Source organism: Oncorhynchus tshawytscha, linkage group LG34, assembly GCF_018296145.1.
Source record: "Oncorhynchus tshawytscha isolate Ot180627B linkage group LG34, Otsh_v2.0, whole genome shotgun sequence".
NCBI classification, from domain to species: domain Eukaryota; kingdom Metazoa; phylum Chordata; class Actinopteri; order Salmoniformes; family Salmonidae; genus Oncorhynchus; species Oncorhynchus tshawytscha.
In genome coordinates this window covers 4,882,509-4,899,772 of record NC_056462.1, presented here as the reverse complement: position 1 = coordinate 4,899,772, position 17,264 = coordinate 4,882,509, and the positions used below count along the sequence as shown (strand labels likewise).

The 17,264-nt window shown below is 43.4% G+C and overlaps 1 protein-coding gene across 1 annotated transcript in view; it reads right to left on the bottom strand.

Annotated features, from left to right (window-relative positions):
- Positions 1–4,503: 4,503 nt before the first annotated feature.
- LOC112231735 (double C2-like domain-containing protein beta) overlaps positions 4,504–17,264 on the bottom strand; it is a 49,170-nt gene continuing 36,409 nt past the window's right edge. Inside the window, 3 exon segments of the mRNA XM_042311998.1 lie at positions 4,504–9,210; positions 11,639–11,735; positions 12,486–12,567. Of these exon segments, the coding sequence (XP_042167932.1) occupies positions 9,071–9,210; positions 11,639–11,735; positions 12,486–12,567 (319 nt within the window). The 3' untranslated portion in view covers positions 4,504–9,070.

Below are 17,264 nucleotides of genomic sequence, written 5' to 3'. Positions count from 1 at the left end.
GGCGTTTGGAAATTGCTCCCAAGGATGAACCAGACTAGTCGAGGTCTACAATTGTTTTGTTTTGATTTTCCCATGATGTCAAGCAAAGAGGAACTGAGTTTGAAGGTAGGCCTTGAAATACATCCACAGGAACACCTCCAATTGACTCATATTATGTAAATTTCCTATTGCAGTCACGAAAACGGCGAAAAATATTCCAAATTAGCTCCATAATATTGACAGAAACATGGCAAACGTTGTTTATAGTCAATCCTCAAGGTGTTTTTCTAATATCTATTCGATAATATATCCATCGGGACAATTAGTTTTTCAGTAGGACCGATTGGAGTGATGGCTACCTCTGTATTTTACACGAGAGTCACCCTGGGAGCCATCATGTGACCACTTACGCAATGTAGCCGCCTACGGCTATTCTTCAACATAAATGCGTAAAACTATGTCACAATGCTGTAGACACCTTGGGGAATACGTAGAAAGCGTAAGCTGGTTGATAGGGCATTCACAGCTCAATAGGGACTCATTGGAACGCAGCGCTTTCAAAATATGGGGCACTTCCGGATTGGATTTTTCTCAGGCTTTCGCCTGCAACATCAGTTCTGTTATACTCACAGACAATATCTTTACAGTTTTGGAAACGTTAGAGTGTTTTCTATCCAAAGCTGTCAATTATATGCATATTCTAGCATCTTGCCCTGACAAAATATCCCGTTTAAAACGGGAACGTTTTTTTTCCAAAAATGAAAATACTGCCCCGAGAGTCGCAACAAGTTTTAATGATTGACTCATGCGGAGCCTAGTATAATACATACTGTATCATTCTCTCTCTCTCTCTCTCTCTCTCTCTCTCTCTCTCTCTCATTAGGTGCTTGTGGCAAGACAAGGAGAGACATGGAGACAGAAACTGAAGCTGAAACTTCGGGACATACTGAAGATGGCCTCTCAGATCTATTACAACCCCAGTACTACCAGAGCACAATTAGTACTCATGATAATTATAATTTATTCTCCAGATATAATTTCGAATTCTCGTCGTATATTGTCAATTTAATCATGAGTCGCAGACGCCCATTAACTCACTGTCTGTCTGTCCATCTCTCTGACATTCCCTCTCTCTCCCACCTCAGACAAGAAGTTGAGTGAGTCCAATCCATGCAATTCTACGATGCGGATCCAGTCAAATTGACCAATAGTAGTGAGGTTAAAGTGGAAATTATCAACAGTTGGGTGGCGAAGCAGACAAATAATAAAATAAAAGAGCTGGTCGAATCTGTTCCTGCCCACACCGAACTGGTACTCCTCAATGCTGTGTATTTCAATGGTTAGTTTCGTGTGTGTGCTCAAAGTAAGCTCTTGGTAAGCACCGATGCTCTATCTATCTGATAGGATGAAGTCTATTTTAGCGGATATGGAGGTGGTGGATTAACTTCTTGGCGCACCCATCCCGTTAGCGGGATCATTTTGGTCAACATCAGTTGAATTGCAGAGCACCAAATTCAATATAAATTATTACAAATATTTAATTTTAAAGTGCAATATAGCTTAGCTTGTTGTTAATCCACCTGGCGTGTCAGATTTCTAAAAAGCTTTACAGCGAAAGCAAACCAAGTGTTGACGAAGGACATCTCTCTCAGCAGACAAAAAATTACAAACAGCTAGCAGCAAAGTAGATCACGAAAGTCAGAAAAGCAATAAAATGAATCGCTTACCTTTGATGATCTTCAGATGTTTGCACTCACGAGACTCCCAGTTACACAATAAATGTTCCTATTGTTCGATAAAGATTATTTTTATATCCAAAAACCTCCATTTGGTTCGCGCTTTTTCAGTGATCCACAGGCTCGAGTGGTAACGACGGGGCAGACAAATTCCAAAAAGTATCCTTAAAATTTGTAGAAACATGTCAAACGTTTTTTAGAATCAATCCTCATGTTTTTTCCCAATAAATAATCGATAATATTTCAACCAGACTGTAGCTTTTTCAATAGGAGAGAGAGAAAATGTCTGCTCCAAGCTGTTGGCGCATGCAAAACTCTAGGGACACCCAGCCATCCACTGACGCGATGTCATCATTCTCGCTCATTTTTCAGAATAAAAGGCTGAAACTATGTCTAAAGACTGTTCAAACCATGTGGAAGCCATAGAGAAAGGTTGATATCCCTTTAAATGGAGGGAAGGCATGCAATGGATCAGGGAGGTTTCAAAATAAGAGGCACTTCCTAGTTGGATTTTACTCAGGTCTTCGCCTACAATATCAGTTCTGTGATACTCACAGACAATATTTTGACAGTTTAGGAAACTTTGGAGTGTTTTCTATTCTAATCTGGCAATTATATGCATATTCTAGATTCTGGGCCTGAGAGATAGGCAGTTTCATTTGGGTAGGTTTTTCATCCAAACATCAAAATACTACCCCCTACACTCAGGTTAAAAACATACCTGTTTGAGGTCAATGGAAGATGAAATTTGATGCAAAATCCGAGAAGTTTCCATTTGTGAAACTGAATGGTGATACTGTGTTGGTGCCTGTCCTCTACAGTGCCAAATACAAATTGGCTATGCAATACGTTCCAGCACTGATGGCACAGGTAACCATTTTGATTACACACACCCACACCTACATGCATAGATACACTATAGGCAGTCACACACACAATCTACATAACGTTCTGACCTTGAAGGAGGAAGAGAGAGGGAGTGAGAGTAGTATGCATATAGAAAAAGCCATGTTTGCAAAGGAAAGGACATTTGCAATAATATTAAAATCAAATCAAATTTTATTTGTCACATACACATGGTTAGCAGATGTTAATGTGAGTGTAGCGAAATGCTTGTGCTTCTAGTTCCGACCATGCAGTAAAATCTAACAAGTAATCTTGGAATAGGAATAGGAATAGATAATTATATGTACATAAAAATACATGGATGAGTGATGGCCGAACGGCATAGGCAAGATGTAGTAGATGGTATAGAGTACCGTATATACATATGAGATGAGTAATGTATATGTATATAATGGATATGTAAACATTATAGAAAGTGGAATTGTTTAAAGTGGCTAGTGATACATTTATTACATCCAATTTTTCAATATTAAAGTGGCTAGAGATTTGAGTCAGTATGTTGGCAGCAGACACTCAATGTTAGTGATGGCTGTTTAACAGTCTAATGGCCTTGAGATAGAAGCTGTTTTTCAGTCTCTCGGTCCCTGCTTTGATGCACCTGTACTGACCTCACCTTCTGGATGATAGCGGTGTGAACAGGCAGTGGCTCAGGTGGTTGTTGTCCTTGAGGATCTTTTTGGCCTTTCTGTGACATCGGGTGGTGTAGGTGCCATGGAGGGCAGGTAGTTTGCCCCCGTTGACGCATTGTGCAGACCTCACTACCCACTGGAGATCCTTACGGTTGTGGGCGGAGCAGTTGCCGTACGAGGCGGTGATACAGCCCGACAGAATGCTCTTGATTGTGCATCTGTAAAAGTTTGAGTGTTTTGGTGACAAGCCGAATTTCTTCAGCCTCCTGAGGTTGAAGAGGTGCTGTTGCGCCGCCTTCACCACGCTGTCTTTGTGGGTGGACCATTTCAGTTTGTCCGTGATGTGTATGCCGAGGATCTTAACACTTTCCACATTCTCGACTACTGTCCCGTCGATGTGGATAGGGGGCTGTTCCCTCTGCTGTTTCCTGAAGTCCACGATCATCTCCTTTGTTTTGTTGACGTTGAGTGTGAGGTTATTTTTTTGACACCACACTCCGAGGGCCCTCACCTCCTCCCCGTAGGCCGTCTCGCCGTTATTGGTAATCAAGCCTACCACTGTAGTGTTGTCTGCAAACTTAATGATTGAGTTGGAGGTGTGCATGGCCATGCAGTCATGGGTGAACAGGGAGTACAGGCGAGGGCTGAGAACGCACCCTTGTGGGTGCGGACCCTAAAATTTAGGGAGCCTTGTTTTCAGATTAGCCTTGTTAAAATCCCCAGCTACAATAAAGGATATGTGGTTTCCAGTTTACATAGTCCAATGAAGTTCTTTCAGGGCCGTCGATGTGTCTGCTTGGGGGGATATACACGACTGTGATTATAATCGAAGAGAATTCTATTGGTAGATAATGCGGTCGGCATTTGATTGTAAGGAATTCTAGGTCAGGTGAACAAAAGGACTTAAGTTCCTGTATGTTGTTATGATCACACCAAGTCTTGTTAATTATAAGGCATACAGTATAACTTAATTGAGAGATTGTGCTTTTTGACGATACTGTACGGTTAATCATCAGTACGTTTCATCATATAATTGAAATCGATACAGACTCATTATAATGACATGTTCATTGTAACTTCGTAGAATGACAAAGTGTTTAAATATACATGTTTGCGAGGGCTCGCTGTAGGTTGTCACAAAATGCATGACTTATCAAAGAATAAAAGGTAACATCTCTCCACGTGGTATGGAGATCTTTTTTGGACAAATGTGCCATTTAAATCACTCTTCTGTCCAAAAATGTACACAGTAAGCCACTCAAACGGGTTCAGTTTATTTTGAGAAGTAGTTCCACAAAGTCACCACAGAATGGCAATCACACCGTATGTTCCACATAGAGATAGACAGTACAGGATGTCCGTGAGTACACAGGGATGCTGTAACAATAGTCCTCCCCCTCCACCCTGTCTCCCAATTCCATTAATGTCATTAAAGGAAGACAATGTCAATATCTATGACGATAAAGGTTTTAAAGCAACGGCAGAACCGAGAAAAGCATCAAATTGAGCAAGTTACCCTGAATAATCCCTTATTTTTTTCTTACAAACAGTAAATTACAAACCAACGAGTACACAGCAGCGATGATAGCTGTAACAGATTTGATTGATGATACCATGTCAAAGATATCAACCAGAAAGAAATTGGCATTGCTCAATGTTAGTTACAATGTTAGTTACATATGCATATATATGACAATTGTTACACATGCATTTCTTTATTAAAATGTTAAGATGCATACGTTTTTTTTGTTGTCACATGATGAACAAAGTCAAGTTCGCTAGACCGACAACATATCAAAATAAAAGGCAGAGATAGAGAGAATCTGAGTGAAAATAAACCACCAGATCACCTGAACAAGAGAAGAAACATCTCCCGTTGTTACATCAGAACTTCAAGCCTGGCTTCCCATGATGAGGAATATGAGAGGGAAGTACATACATACGAAGTAACTTGTGGAATAGACACCGGCCGGAATGCGGTTTTAACCAATCATCTTTCAGGATTAGACCCAACCGTTGTATACATATGCAGTATTACATACATAAAAAACCTTGAATGCATCTTTGACAACATATCACATAGTGACATCGGAGATGTTTATCATTTGATTATTCATTTCACTGTTGTTGCTGTGCGTGGAGAGGCTTCCTGTGTCGTCAATGGTGTGCATAGAGAAGATTCCGCGCTCTCCACTCCACCGCCATCTTTTTCAAGGTCAATCAACGTGTGTTCTTGGTGACCGTGAAAGACTTAGACAAGCTCAACTTCTCCCTCGTCGTTTCAGAGTTCAGTCCCTAGCTTTGACGATCCATGATCCATGTCACAGTCCCTCTATATTTGACCCCTAGCCATGCTGAATCGTTGTTGTTTTTTTTTTGCTATCCATGATGACGCCTTCATTCACACCTTTGTCCAAGTACAGAATAAAGAACACAGAGATCCCAGACAACGATTAGAAAGTAAGAAAAAGTCCAGGAGACTGTTGACTGACTGAGATGTCTAATTCACACTAGAGGGCCGACCCAAACCATACTGTGCTGGCCAGGATATTTTATTTTCACATTGTCCTTTTTTCATTCCAGCAACTACAGTAGATGAGTAACCAGGCCAGTGTGATACAGCTTGGCTTGACTTGGCTATGTTTGTCTCAGTAGTGTGAAAAGGGTAATAGTGTGCTTTAGTGGGCCAACGTTGGAACTATAAGGTGTCCAAACTGTAGCCAGGGGCCACAGGGTTGGGCCTCTGTCCTTAATGTGGTTAACCCCTCGAGGTCTGTCTCTGGTAAAGGAATCCATGGTGAGAAGTCACTGTCTACTTTATGACAGTGTTTTTTGTTGTTGCGAGGGATGGTGGGGGAGTGAAGTGTCCATGAGTGTGTTTAGATTCAATGCATGAACACACTCACACACAGAAATGTACTCAATGCACACACACACGTCTTGTCAGTATCCTTTGATCCTGCATGCAGAACAGTCCATGATTGTCCACACAGTCCAGTGGTAGAGCTTCAGGGAGGGATTGTTGCCATGCTGAGTATAATTCATCACAGCCAATCTCTCTTTCCTCCAGGGAAATCTCTGCTGTCCATCCCTGCAAGTCTGGCATCCCATGGTAGTCTTTTAAGCTCTATGGGCAGTTCTCTGTCATAAAAACAGCCTGGGTAGTCTCTCTCTCAAAGTTCCCTAAACAAACCCTAACTCCTAGACATGAATAGATGAGTAAAGTGATAAAATCTCAAATTAACCTATTCCTTTTGCTACAATTGGAGTTTTTGCCATATTTCTCACACTAATAGTTTTTTTCATCTCCATGATGGAACATTTGAATGTTATGAAATGAAATTGAAGAAATTCTGGCATTTATAAATAAAATCTTAGTGTAAGGGCACCCCAAAAAGAAGGAGGAAACTCTCTACGTCCTCGAGAGCTACTGGGATGTGCATGCCTTTGTTCCAGCACAAACACGCCCGATGACACTTATTGTCGTCCAGACTGCATTAGGCTGGAGCTGGAGCAAAAGCCTGCACACCCAGTAGTTGGTATTTGATAACCCCTGATAACCCCTCTTTAGAGTAGGGGCTATAGTTTGTTTGATACTGTGCCGCAGAAATCTCTCTGTGTAGCTTTCAAGTCACTCAAAGTCAAAGGTCAAAGGGCACAGAGCAGGGTTTAGAAAATAATCCAGACGGATGGTTATCTTGTGTGACTGTCACCAAGGAAAAGTGACTCACTTGACTGCCAGCCATACTTTTGCACATGTGACAGGACATCAGTTTGTTAGACCAGGGAGACATCCAGGGAACATAGGAGTGAGTGTCGTACTGTAGGAGTGAGTCTTGTCTCTTTTTTTCAGTCTTTCTTCACAGCTCCATGCTTTGGGGTTCATGGATGGAGACATTTAGAGACACGCTTACAGACAAACACACAAAAACACACGTGCACGCACATATTTGTATGCAAAATGTATGCACACACGAACACTCTCTCACACACAAAGACACATACACACAGGAGGATAAGGGGAGATACAGACACCCACTGTCATCACCTACAGACATCGGACAAGTACACAGAGACAGACCGTCAGATGGATCCTTTTGTGCTTTAACGTCATGGTGTGCCAGTTTGCATCAGAGCGACAACCACCATAATACAAATCTATAGCAGGTGACTTACCCAACTTGTCCTCGTCATTTGGGTACTTTGTATAGTAAATCAGGGATGCAGAGGAGGGTAAACACATGCTAACACTGTTAACGCACTTTGGTGAATACTGTTTTCACACCTATTATGCTAAATTAGCGCTGTTAGCACTATTAGGGCTGTTAGTACTGTTAGCGCTGTTGGTACTGTTAGAACTGTTGGTACTGGTACCATTGTTAGGGCTGTTAGTACTGTTAGCGCTGTTGGTACTGGTACCATTGTTAGTACTGTTAGCACTGGTACCATTGTTAGTACTGTTAGCATTGTTAGCGCTGTTGGTATTGTTAGCGTAGTTAATGCTCGAACTGAGTCATGGGTAACAACACATGTGGAGTGTGTCTGAAAGTGGACATGGCGAAAGAAGTGGGTTGATCAACACAAGTGGGTATATGGAAAGCAAATCATTAAATTGGGCAGATTTGTTGGCGCTAAAGACCGTTTTGCGTGGCAGACTGGGCTGCACGAGGAGTGTGTAAGCCAGTGCGAATGACTAATGTGTCGTTGTTGTTGTATCGAGGTGTCTGCCAACCTGAGGTGCTTCCCACTGGGCAGCCGTGTCGCTAGCAGTAGCTAAAGTGGCAATTTTTTGCCCTCCCATTATTTTATTACAAGTGGGATAGCAGCCTACACAATAAATAACTAATATTGATAACCATCTAGATGTCACCTTGATACAACCTACTCGATAGGGAGGGCATGAACGGCAACAATACCGGGTCTGTCGCTTCCGCTTGCTAAGCACTTTTGTCCCTCAACGGCGTGTGAAGTAGCTACTTAGTGTAGCCAGCATCAGGGTGACAGTCACATCATTAGTACTTTTAATAAAAAATTAAAAGTTGTCAGTTTTATTCACTGAAAATATAAAATCATTTGTAGCAGTGAAATACCATTTGCGCTCATCTTCTGGCTTTAAAACTGAAGTCCAAACACTTGTGATATGGTAGTTGCATGTTAGAAACTAAAAACAACAACACTCAGTCAAAACCGCCTAACCAATAAGAGAGAGCTGATGTTACACCCATCGCTGTTGATCCACTCACTTTATTCGCCGCAGCCACTTTCAGAGACACGCCAAGTATGCAGTTTCACATACTTCCTAGAACTGTTATAGCAGTTAGCATTAGCGTTGCTAGACGCCAGTCATCTCAACCGGACGTTCGGCACCATTTTTCAACTGCATCCCGAGTAGAAACAACCTGGTGACTACAACATTCGTAACGAGACCTTGTTGGGCAAAGGTGCTTACAGACTGTTCCAGTATTGTAGTTACAGTGCAGGTAAGAGATTCTACACTGTTAATGTGTACATCTGAATGACTGAAATGCAAGTGACTTCACAATATTGAGGGCTAAGGTCAAATTTGTTCGCACCTTCACATTAAACATTTCAATGAGGGACATTTTCACAAATGTGCTTACTTAGAAAAAAAGCTACTTTGGGATAATTACCTACTATTGTGATTTTGTATTATAATTAATATTATTATTATATCATCATTATCCGTATCATTATTGCATGTTTTATCACTTATTACTTTATTACATGATTATTTCTTCCTTTCTTCACCATTCATTGATTATCATTTAATAATTGCGATAAAGTGTGTGTGTATGTCAGTCACTGCGGGGGGGCCTCCGGAGGGGCTCCTTGCTGCGTGAGCGTGTGCCAGTACTCAACTTTCTTGCCGATGTGTTTGAGACACTCAAACCAATGTTTCAGCCTCACTCCCTTGGCATTTATGCCCAGTTCAACTCCGCCTGTGAGAGAGGGAGGGAGAAGGTAGAAGGGAGAGAGAGACAGACAGAGAGAGAGATAAAAAGAGAAACAGAGGGAGAGGAAGAAGGAGAGAAGAGAAAGGAAATCTTTAACCTTAAGTCAGGTAGGTGAGTCATCAAGAGTCATATATTTTACATGAACAACCTAGCGACAGACAGACATTCAGACAGACAGACATTCAGACAGACCCAAAGAGAATCACACAGAGAGACACGGGAGACACACAGGGAGAGAGAACAGCAAGAAAAAGGAGAGAGAGAAATACAGAGTCATCACTGGGGGGGTCATCAGACAGATAGAGGTTTTCCTGGCTGTGATTGCATAGTTAATGGAGTGTGAAGTTTTTAACACAGTATTTAACAGACGCCGGCTTTCACAACCCCTCAAACACGCTCAATAGCTCATGTGTGGCCCCACTAAGCCTTGGTATTAAACTCAGATACAGTGAGAGGTATGGGGCAGGTTAATACTGTTCTCTTACATAACTCGCACTCCCTCGGAACCAGACATACACACATCAACACACAGTCCTCACAAGTACAGTAACACAAACACACACAGATCCCACTGGGCACAGACGTAATTTCATTGAAATAATGTGGAAACGACGTTGATTCAACCAGCGTGTGCCCAGCAGGATGTGTGTAATTGTATGTGCGCAAACACACCTCGCGCCCAAGTTTCAGAGAGCAAGTGTGTTTGGATAGTCGTCTCACGTACCTTCCTAATGACCCCTTCTCATTCTTGCCACCAACAAACATAGACACACACACACAGTGGTACACACACCTGACCTGTTTGCCCAGTTTGTCTAGGCCCCCCTAATGACCTTCTATACCATACTTCATGAGCCCGGAGGGGTGTGGGTAACAAATGGCGGGCGATTGTGTGACCCGGCGTGATGGATGAGGGAGGACCTGTCGGGGGCCGTTCCACTCCCTTTCTCTTTTCTTCTATTACTCCCCTTCTCCTCCTTCCTCCACACCTCTGTCTTTATGCAAAATGAGAGGTCCAGTCCACCCATCAATTGCTCTTACAAATCAGGGGGGACACTGCTACTCTCTCTCCGTCTCTCCTCCTCTCTCTCTCTGCCTTCCATAATTACTCTATTTCTTTTTCATTTTTCTGTCCCTGGCTTCTCATCTTCTTCCTCCATCATTCTTCCTGGCCTTTTCAGAGAGTATTTGACAGCACATTTGCTTCTCCCTCTGCTCTATCCATCTTTTTTCCTCTCGGTCACTCCCCACTTTCTCTTCCCCATCTTCCTCCCTTCTCACTCTGTCTCTCCCAGTATCACAGTCATTTTCCGCAGTGATAACAGATCTAGGCCATCGTGTATGTTGGCCATTACACCATAACGATAACAGTCATGGGAGAGGTTAGCCAGAGCAGTGTGTTAGAGCGATGGCCTTTTTCCCCTTCTCTTCTGGCGCGGGTAATAACTCGCAAACGTTATGTCCGCAGCTTGAGAGAGAGAAAGAGAGGGAGAGAGAGAGAGAGAGAGAGAGAGAGAGAGAGAGAGAGAATGAATGAGAGTGAGTGAGTGGGTGTCTGTGTGAAAGAGAGAGGGGCTTGAGATAAATATAAAGGGTGAGTGGGAGAAAGAGAGAGAGAGAGCAAGGGAGAGAGAGTGAGGGCACTAGAGAGACAGTTGGAAAGAGAGAGAGAGACTCAGCCTGCTACAGGGAACCTCCAGATTGGAGTAAAACACATTGATCTCAAGGCCTTCCAGCTCCCTGGGAGACAATCCATTCTGCCCCAGCTGCCTCCCCACTGGTTCTCCCTGTGATATACGTTACACATCGGTCTGTCAGAGCTGTTTAGTGCCTCACAAAGCAGTGTGAATCTGACGTGTCACCCCGTTGAGGGATTGAGGACAACTTTCTGTCGCTCACGTTTTAATTTCCCAATGCTCTTGCTTTTTCACATACGGCCCCCGCAGTCCTTTCCCTCTTTTCTGCTCATTTTCATTTCATTCCCCTTTCAGTTATTCCATATTTTCACTATTCATTCTCTTCCTTTCATTCCCTCCCTCTCTTTTACCTATGACGTCATCGCTCCCTCCCTCTCTTTTACCTATGACGTCATCGCTCCCTCCCTCTCTTTTACCTATGACGTCTTCGCTCCCTCTCATTTACCTATGATGTCATCGCTCCCTCCCTCTAGTTTACCTATGACGTCATCGCTCCCTCCCTCTCTTTTACCTATGACGTCATCGCTCCCTCCCTCTCTTTTACCTATGACGTCATCGCTCCCTCCCTCTCTTTTACCTATGACGTCATTGCTCATCACACTGCGGCCCGCGTTGCTTTCCTCCTCGCACCCACAAATTCTATTACATTATTTTCTGTAGCTATATTTCTCTCTCGCTAACTCTCCTCCTTTCCCTCACTTCCCCTTGAGACTTACCTATGAAGTCATTGCTCATCCCCAGATCGTAGTCCCATACGGAGATCTCCAGGGTTTTCTTCGCCAGCTGGTCGTGCGGAACTTCATACACAAACTCCTGTAATGAACAGAGGTAGAGAGAGAGAAAGGTATTCATGTACTCACACTTTGCGGGAAAGTTATTCAGATTATGTTTAATATTGCATGTGAAACATGCATTGACTTAAATTCACGTTGATGGTATGGTAGGTAGTTCAGTAGTATTGAAGGAGATGGAAAATGTATTCAAATTATGGCACATACTGTATACAGTACTGGAATCAAATTATGGATTTAAATGCATGGGACAATATTCTAACACAAATGCATGAGAATGGGTAAGCTATAGCTCTCCATCACTTCCAAGGGCATAGAATTCAACTTCAACAAAACATTAATGTGATATATTATATATCTTGCTCATCTGGTTGCTAAATGTGAGTCAGAGAAATGGGTTGCCAGGTACAGATGTAGGATCTTAATTTGATCACACTTTTGGTTGCTGAGGATTTTCCTGCAAACTTGTAGTGTATTTGAGTTTAAAAAATGATTCTAAAGTTTGTGATTTCCACTTTTGAAATGTCACAATTGATTTGCCCTTACGAACAACGTATCAACCCATACAAAAATGTTCATGAATCCACCAAATAATTCACGTTTATTGTTGCTAAGGATTATTTTCCTGCAGTAGCAAACGGCTCAAATTAAGAACCTACATCTTTATGTGTTTATGGGAAGAATGATAGATGTTACTTCACTGGTAGTTTGCCAGGTATTGGTTTATGTATTAGGGAGAGTGATTTGTAGTGCTCGGAGCGGGTGGAAGTACCTCATTAAACTCAGGATTGAGCGTTTTCTTCTTCACTGTGGTTTTGTACTTGGACTTTTTCCCCATATCAGGCTGCAGCACACTGAGGGAGAGAGGGGGAGAAAAGAGCGAGGGAGATATAGAGAGAAAGGGGAGGAGGGGATGAGAGTGTGAAAGAGAAGGAGGCACAGCGAGAGGGTTAGAGGGCAAGGGAGAGCACAGAGGAGAAAGAGAGCAAGCAAAAGCGAGATCGAGAGGGAGAGAGAGATATGAAGGGAGAGCAAGAGAATGAGAAAAATATGGAATCTTAATTGGACAGTTGACACAGCATGACGACTGAAAATGCAGCTTTTCTCCTATATTTCTGACACAGGTCTTTTATTGTTTCTGAAACATCAAAGCAAATTATCTTCCATTTAGTCTTCCGCCCCAGCATGACATTAAACCCCACCGGAACGAGGGAGGAATATAGAACAAAGAGAGACAGTGAGAGAAAGAAAAGAGAAAAAAATACAGGGCCGAAAACTTTCATTTCATTTTTTTGGTGAGAGGGCGAGAGTAATCGGTGATGAGAGAGTCAGAGACTCAAAAGCTCAAGCCAAGAGGGGGACAGACGGCTTTCCCAGAAGGCCATTGGTTTTTATTGGAGAAGTCATCAGCGTAAATTCAAGCAGCGAAGTCATGATGTTCTAGCGGGGGAGAGATATCTCACTCTCCTTCAGCCCAACGTCAATAACACGTACTCAATGACAAGCCAACAGATGTGCTGCTAGGGTTGGGGTTTCAACCAACCCAGTGAAAGAAAGAAACAAATTGGATTTGTTGGAAAAGAGGGAGAGAGGGTGGTTTATTGAAAGAGAGACATAGAAAGATGGAAGAGGACTGGCCACCCCTCGGAGCCTGGTTCCTCTCTAGGTTTCCTCCTAGGTTCCTGCCTTTTCTGGTGAGTTTTTCCTAGCCACTGTGCTTCTACATCTGCATTGCTTGCTCTTTGGGTTTGTCGGCTGAGTATCTGTACAAGCACTTTGTGACAACTTTTGATGTAAAAAGGACTTCATAAAACAAATTGGAATTTGATCGATTGAGATAGAGAAAGAGAGTCCTCAACCAACGCAGTGAAAGAGAGAAAGAAATTGGGTTCAAGCTCGGAGAAAACAAGCTCGGAGAAAAATGAAGGCAGAGAGGGATGGAGGGAGAGAGACAGAAGAGTGAAAAAACGAGAAAAACAGCCGATTTCACACAGAGACAGAGGACAGAAAAACAGAGTGAGAGGTGGAAAGCGGGGAGAGGGGAGAGCGAGGAGAGAAAGGAGCAAAACAAACCGCCCAGTTTCGAGCCTCACACATCCACACAGCACAGGCCGAGATGACAGTTTGCTCACTCAGCACCAGAGGGACGGGCGGCATCCCAAATAGCACCCTATTCCCTACATAGTGTACTACCTTTGAACAGAACCCTATGGGCCATGGTGCACTATACAGGGAATAGGCTGCCATTTGGCATGTAGAGAAACTGAAACCCTCGTTTCCAATATATAATGTCTCTTCATGGTCTCTGGTTGGAAGCGATTACTAAACGCTCTAATATCTTAGTTCATCTGTATTAATAGAGGAAAAGAGGAAAGGCGAGTAGGCAACACACCAGCACTACTGAAGAGGTTTATATTGGTCTTTAAAATGTTGATGGAACGTTTTGCTCTAACATTTCTGTTTATCTGTATCCGAGAAGAGAGGAAAATAGAGGAAAGGGAGTCAACCCACCTAGAGCAACTGACCCAGAGGTCAATATTGATCTTCAAGGCAGTGATGGAATAGCCTCTTGGTCGCTCGAAACAGGGTTGAAGGGGTTGTGCGGGTGATTGTGATTTTGATACATGCTTAAGTGAATTGTAAAGGCCAGTAGTAGGCGGCTCAAACCATAGGAGCCAATCGTATGTCGGAAAGATAGGAAAAGGCCCCCTGGACATTTGTAATGAGAAGTTAATCAGCACAGAATTAAGTGCAACATAATATACATATGCATCTCTGTGGTTATTATAAGAGTGCCGGAGTCAGGAACCTCCTAGTCCAAGATCTCCAGCCATCAAATCCTGGATGAGCTACTGGGTGTGCAGGCTTTTGTTCCGGATCAGCATGATCAATGATGATCATACTCTTGTTAAAATAACCTGTGTAGTTGCTAATGCTACTGACAGTATTGACATTATTGACATGCTTGATTGACATGACATGACGAGTGGGACCCTACCCTGCGAGGGTATATAGGCGCCTACCACATTGTTCCTACTTAAGGCTCTGACAAAGGCGATTCATGCAGAAACGTAAGACTATTGGTTGTTTCTCTCATCAATAAATCTATTCAATTTACCCAGCAACAGAGTGTCATGGTTCCTCCTGGCACCAGAGGGCGGCATAGACCGCCCTAGAGACTTTTATCGGACTCGGGTATGTCTTGTTATTTCATGATTGTGTCCCTGTTAAAAGAGGTGTATTGTCTGTGGTCCTTCGTGTGTTTGTTTCCCGAGTGAGTTTGAGACTTAGCGTTTGTTGCTTTTCAAGTGTACTGTGATCCTGCGGCTGCCTGTTCTCAGTAAAGTATTTTTTATCCTTAAACCACTGATTCCTTGCCTGGTCTCTTCTCTGCACCTGGGTCCAACCTTACCATGTCACACATAGTGCTCCCTTTTCTTTCTTCTCCCGGATAGTCAACAGTTGATGTATCCTGGGGTAAGGAATGTTTTTTTTGGAGTGGATGATGATTTGTTTGAAACTGACATCCTTGTTTCACACAGCTCTGCTTCGTCTTTTTTGGGGGGCTCTGGTTGAAGGCCCCTGGACATTTTGTAATGAGAAGGTTATTACGAGTCTGACTCCGAGAAGCCATTTGTCTTGCTCTTGCCTCCAGCTTTAGACTCGCTCATTGATGATTAGCATATTTTTTTTGTCTCCCCTATCCCCCCTTAACAATGTTTTTGCTCTGAAATAGTGTCATGCATTGATCATTTTGACAATGCTGTCTCTTGTTCTCTTTCCTCGTTGTAGATGTGTTAGTGCTGGGTTGGAGCAAAAGCTTGCACACCCAATAGCTTTCCAGGACCAGAGTTGGAGACCCTCAGCCTTAAGTTGTGCTGCATCCCAAATGCCCCCCCACACACACACACACACAGACACACACATTCTGAAAATACATTATTGTCGTCCCCCCCCCAGTTTCATCATTGGGATGTGATACAAATCTAGGCAATGGTGTGCTTTGGGACCTTGATGACGCCTCCGAGCGGTCAGGTAGCCTGCTTGGAGTGTAAGACTAGATTTTTTAAAAACAATAAAGCAAAGGATGCCCCTCCACTACTTCTAAAACCAAAGTTGTGCCCCTGAAATACGGAATAGTGTCATTTGGGGTGGAGCAATGGAAAACTTCATAGGACCCCAAACTTGAACCCTGCTTAATCTCTTGCAGAAAATGTGTTATGTGAAACTGCAGCCAGCACACAAATCAACTTCCAGCTTAGTGTAATATAACTTCCTCATTGTAAAGGATTTAAACACTGTTTCCCATGCTTGTTCAATGAACCATAAATAATTCATGAACATGCACCTGTGGAACGTTCGTTAAGACACTAACAGCTTACAGATGGTAGGCAATTAAGGTCACAGTTATGAAAATTTAGGACACTAAAGAGGCCTTGCTACTGACTCAAAACACCAAAAGAAAGATGCCCAGAGTCCCTGCTCATCTGCATGAACGTGCCTTAGGCATGCTGCAATGATGCAAGAGGACTGCAGATGTGGCCACGGCAATAAATTGCAATGTCCGTACTGTGAGACGACAGCGCTACAGGGAGACAGGACAGACAACTGATCGTCCTCGCAGTGGCAGACCACGTGTAACAACGCGTACACAGGATCGATACATCTGGAAATCACACCTGCGGGACAGGTACAGGATGGCAACAACAACAACTGCCCGAGTTACACCAGGAACACACAATCCCTCTATAAGTGCGCAGACTGTCCTCAATAGGCTGAGACAGGCTGGACTGAGGGCTTGTAGGCCTGTTGTAAGACAGGTCCTCACCAGACATCACCGGCAACAACGTCGCCTATGGGCACAAACCCACCATCGCTGGACCAGACAGGACTGGCAAAAAGTGCTCTTCACTGACGAGTCGCGGTCTTGTCCCACAAGGGGTGACGGTCAGATTCGTGCCTATCGTTGAAGGAATGAGCGTTACACCGAGGCCTGTATTCTGGAGCGGGATCGATTTGGAGTTGGAGGATCCGTCATGGTCTGGGGCGGTGTGTCACAGCATCATCGGACTATGCGTGTTGCCATTGCAGGCAATTGCATTTCTGTGTGTTAGAAGGAAGACATCCTCCTCCCTCATGTGGTACCATTCCTGCAGACTCATCCTGCCATGACCCTCCAGCATGACAATGCCACCAGCCATACTGCTCACTCTGTGCGAGATTTCCTGCAAGACAGGAATGTCAATGTTCTGCCATGGCCAGCGAAGAGCCCGGATCTCAATCCCATTGAGCAAGTCTGGGACCTGTTGGATCGGAGGGTGAGGGCTAGGGCCATCCCATTCAGTTTAATGGCTGAGTTGTTGAATCTTGTTATGTTCATACAAATATTTACACATGTTAAGTTTGCTGAAAATAAACCCAGTTGACAGTGAGGATGTTTCTTTTTTTGCTGAGTTTACATACACACATGCTAAGTCCCTGACCTGGACTCCATCCTAGCTGGAGGGGTGCTTTCATCTTATCTATGAACATATGCAGGGCTCTAACTCCT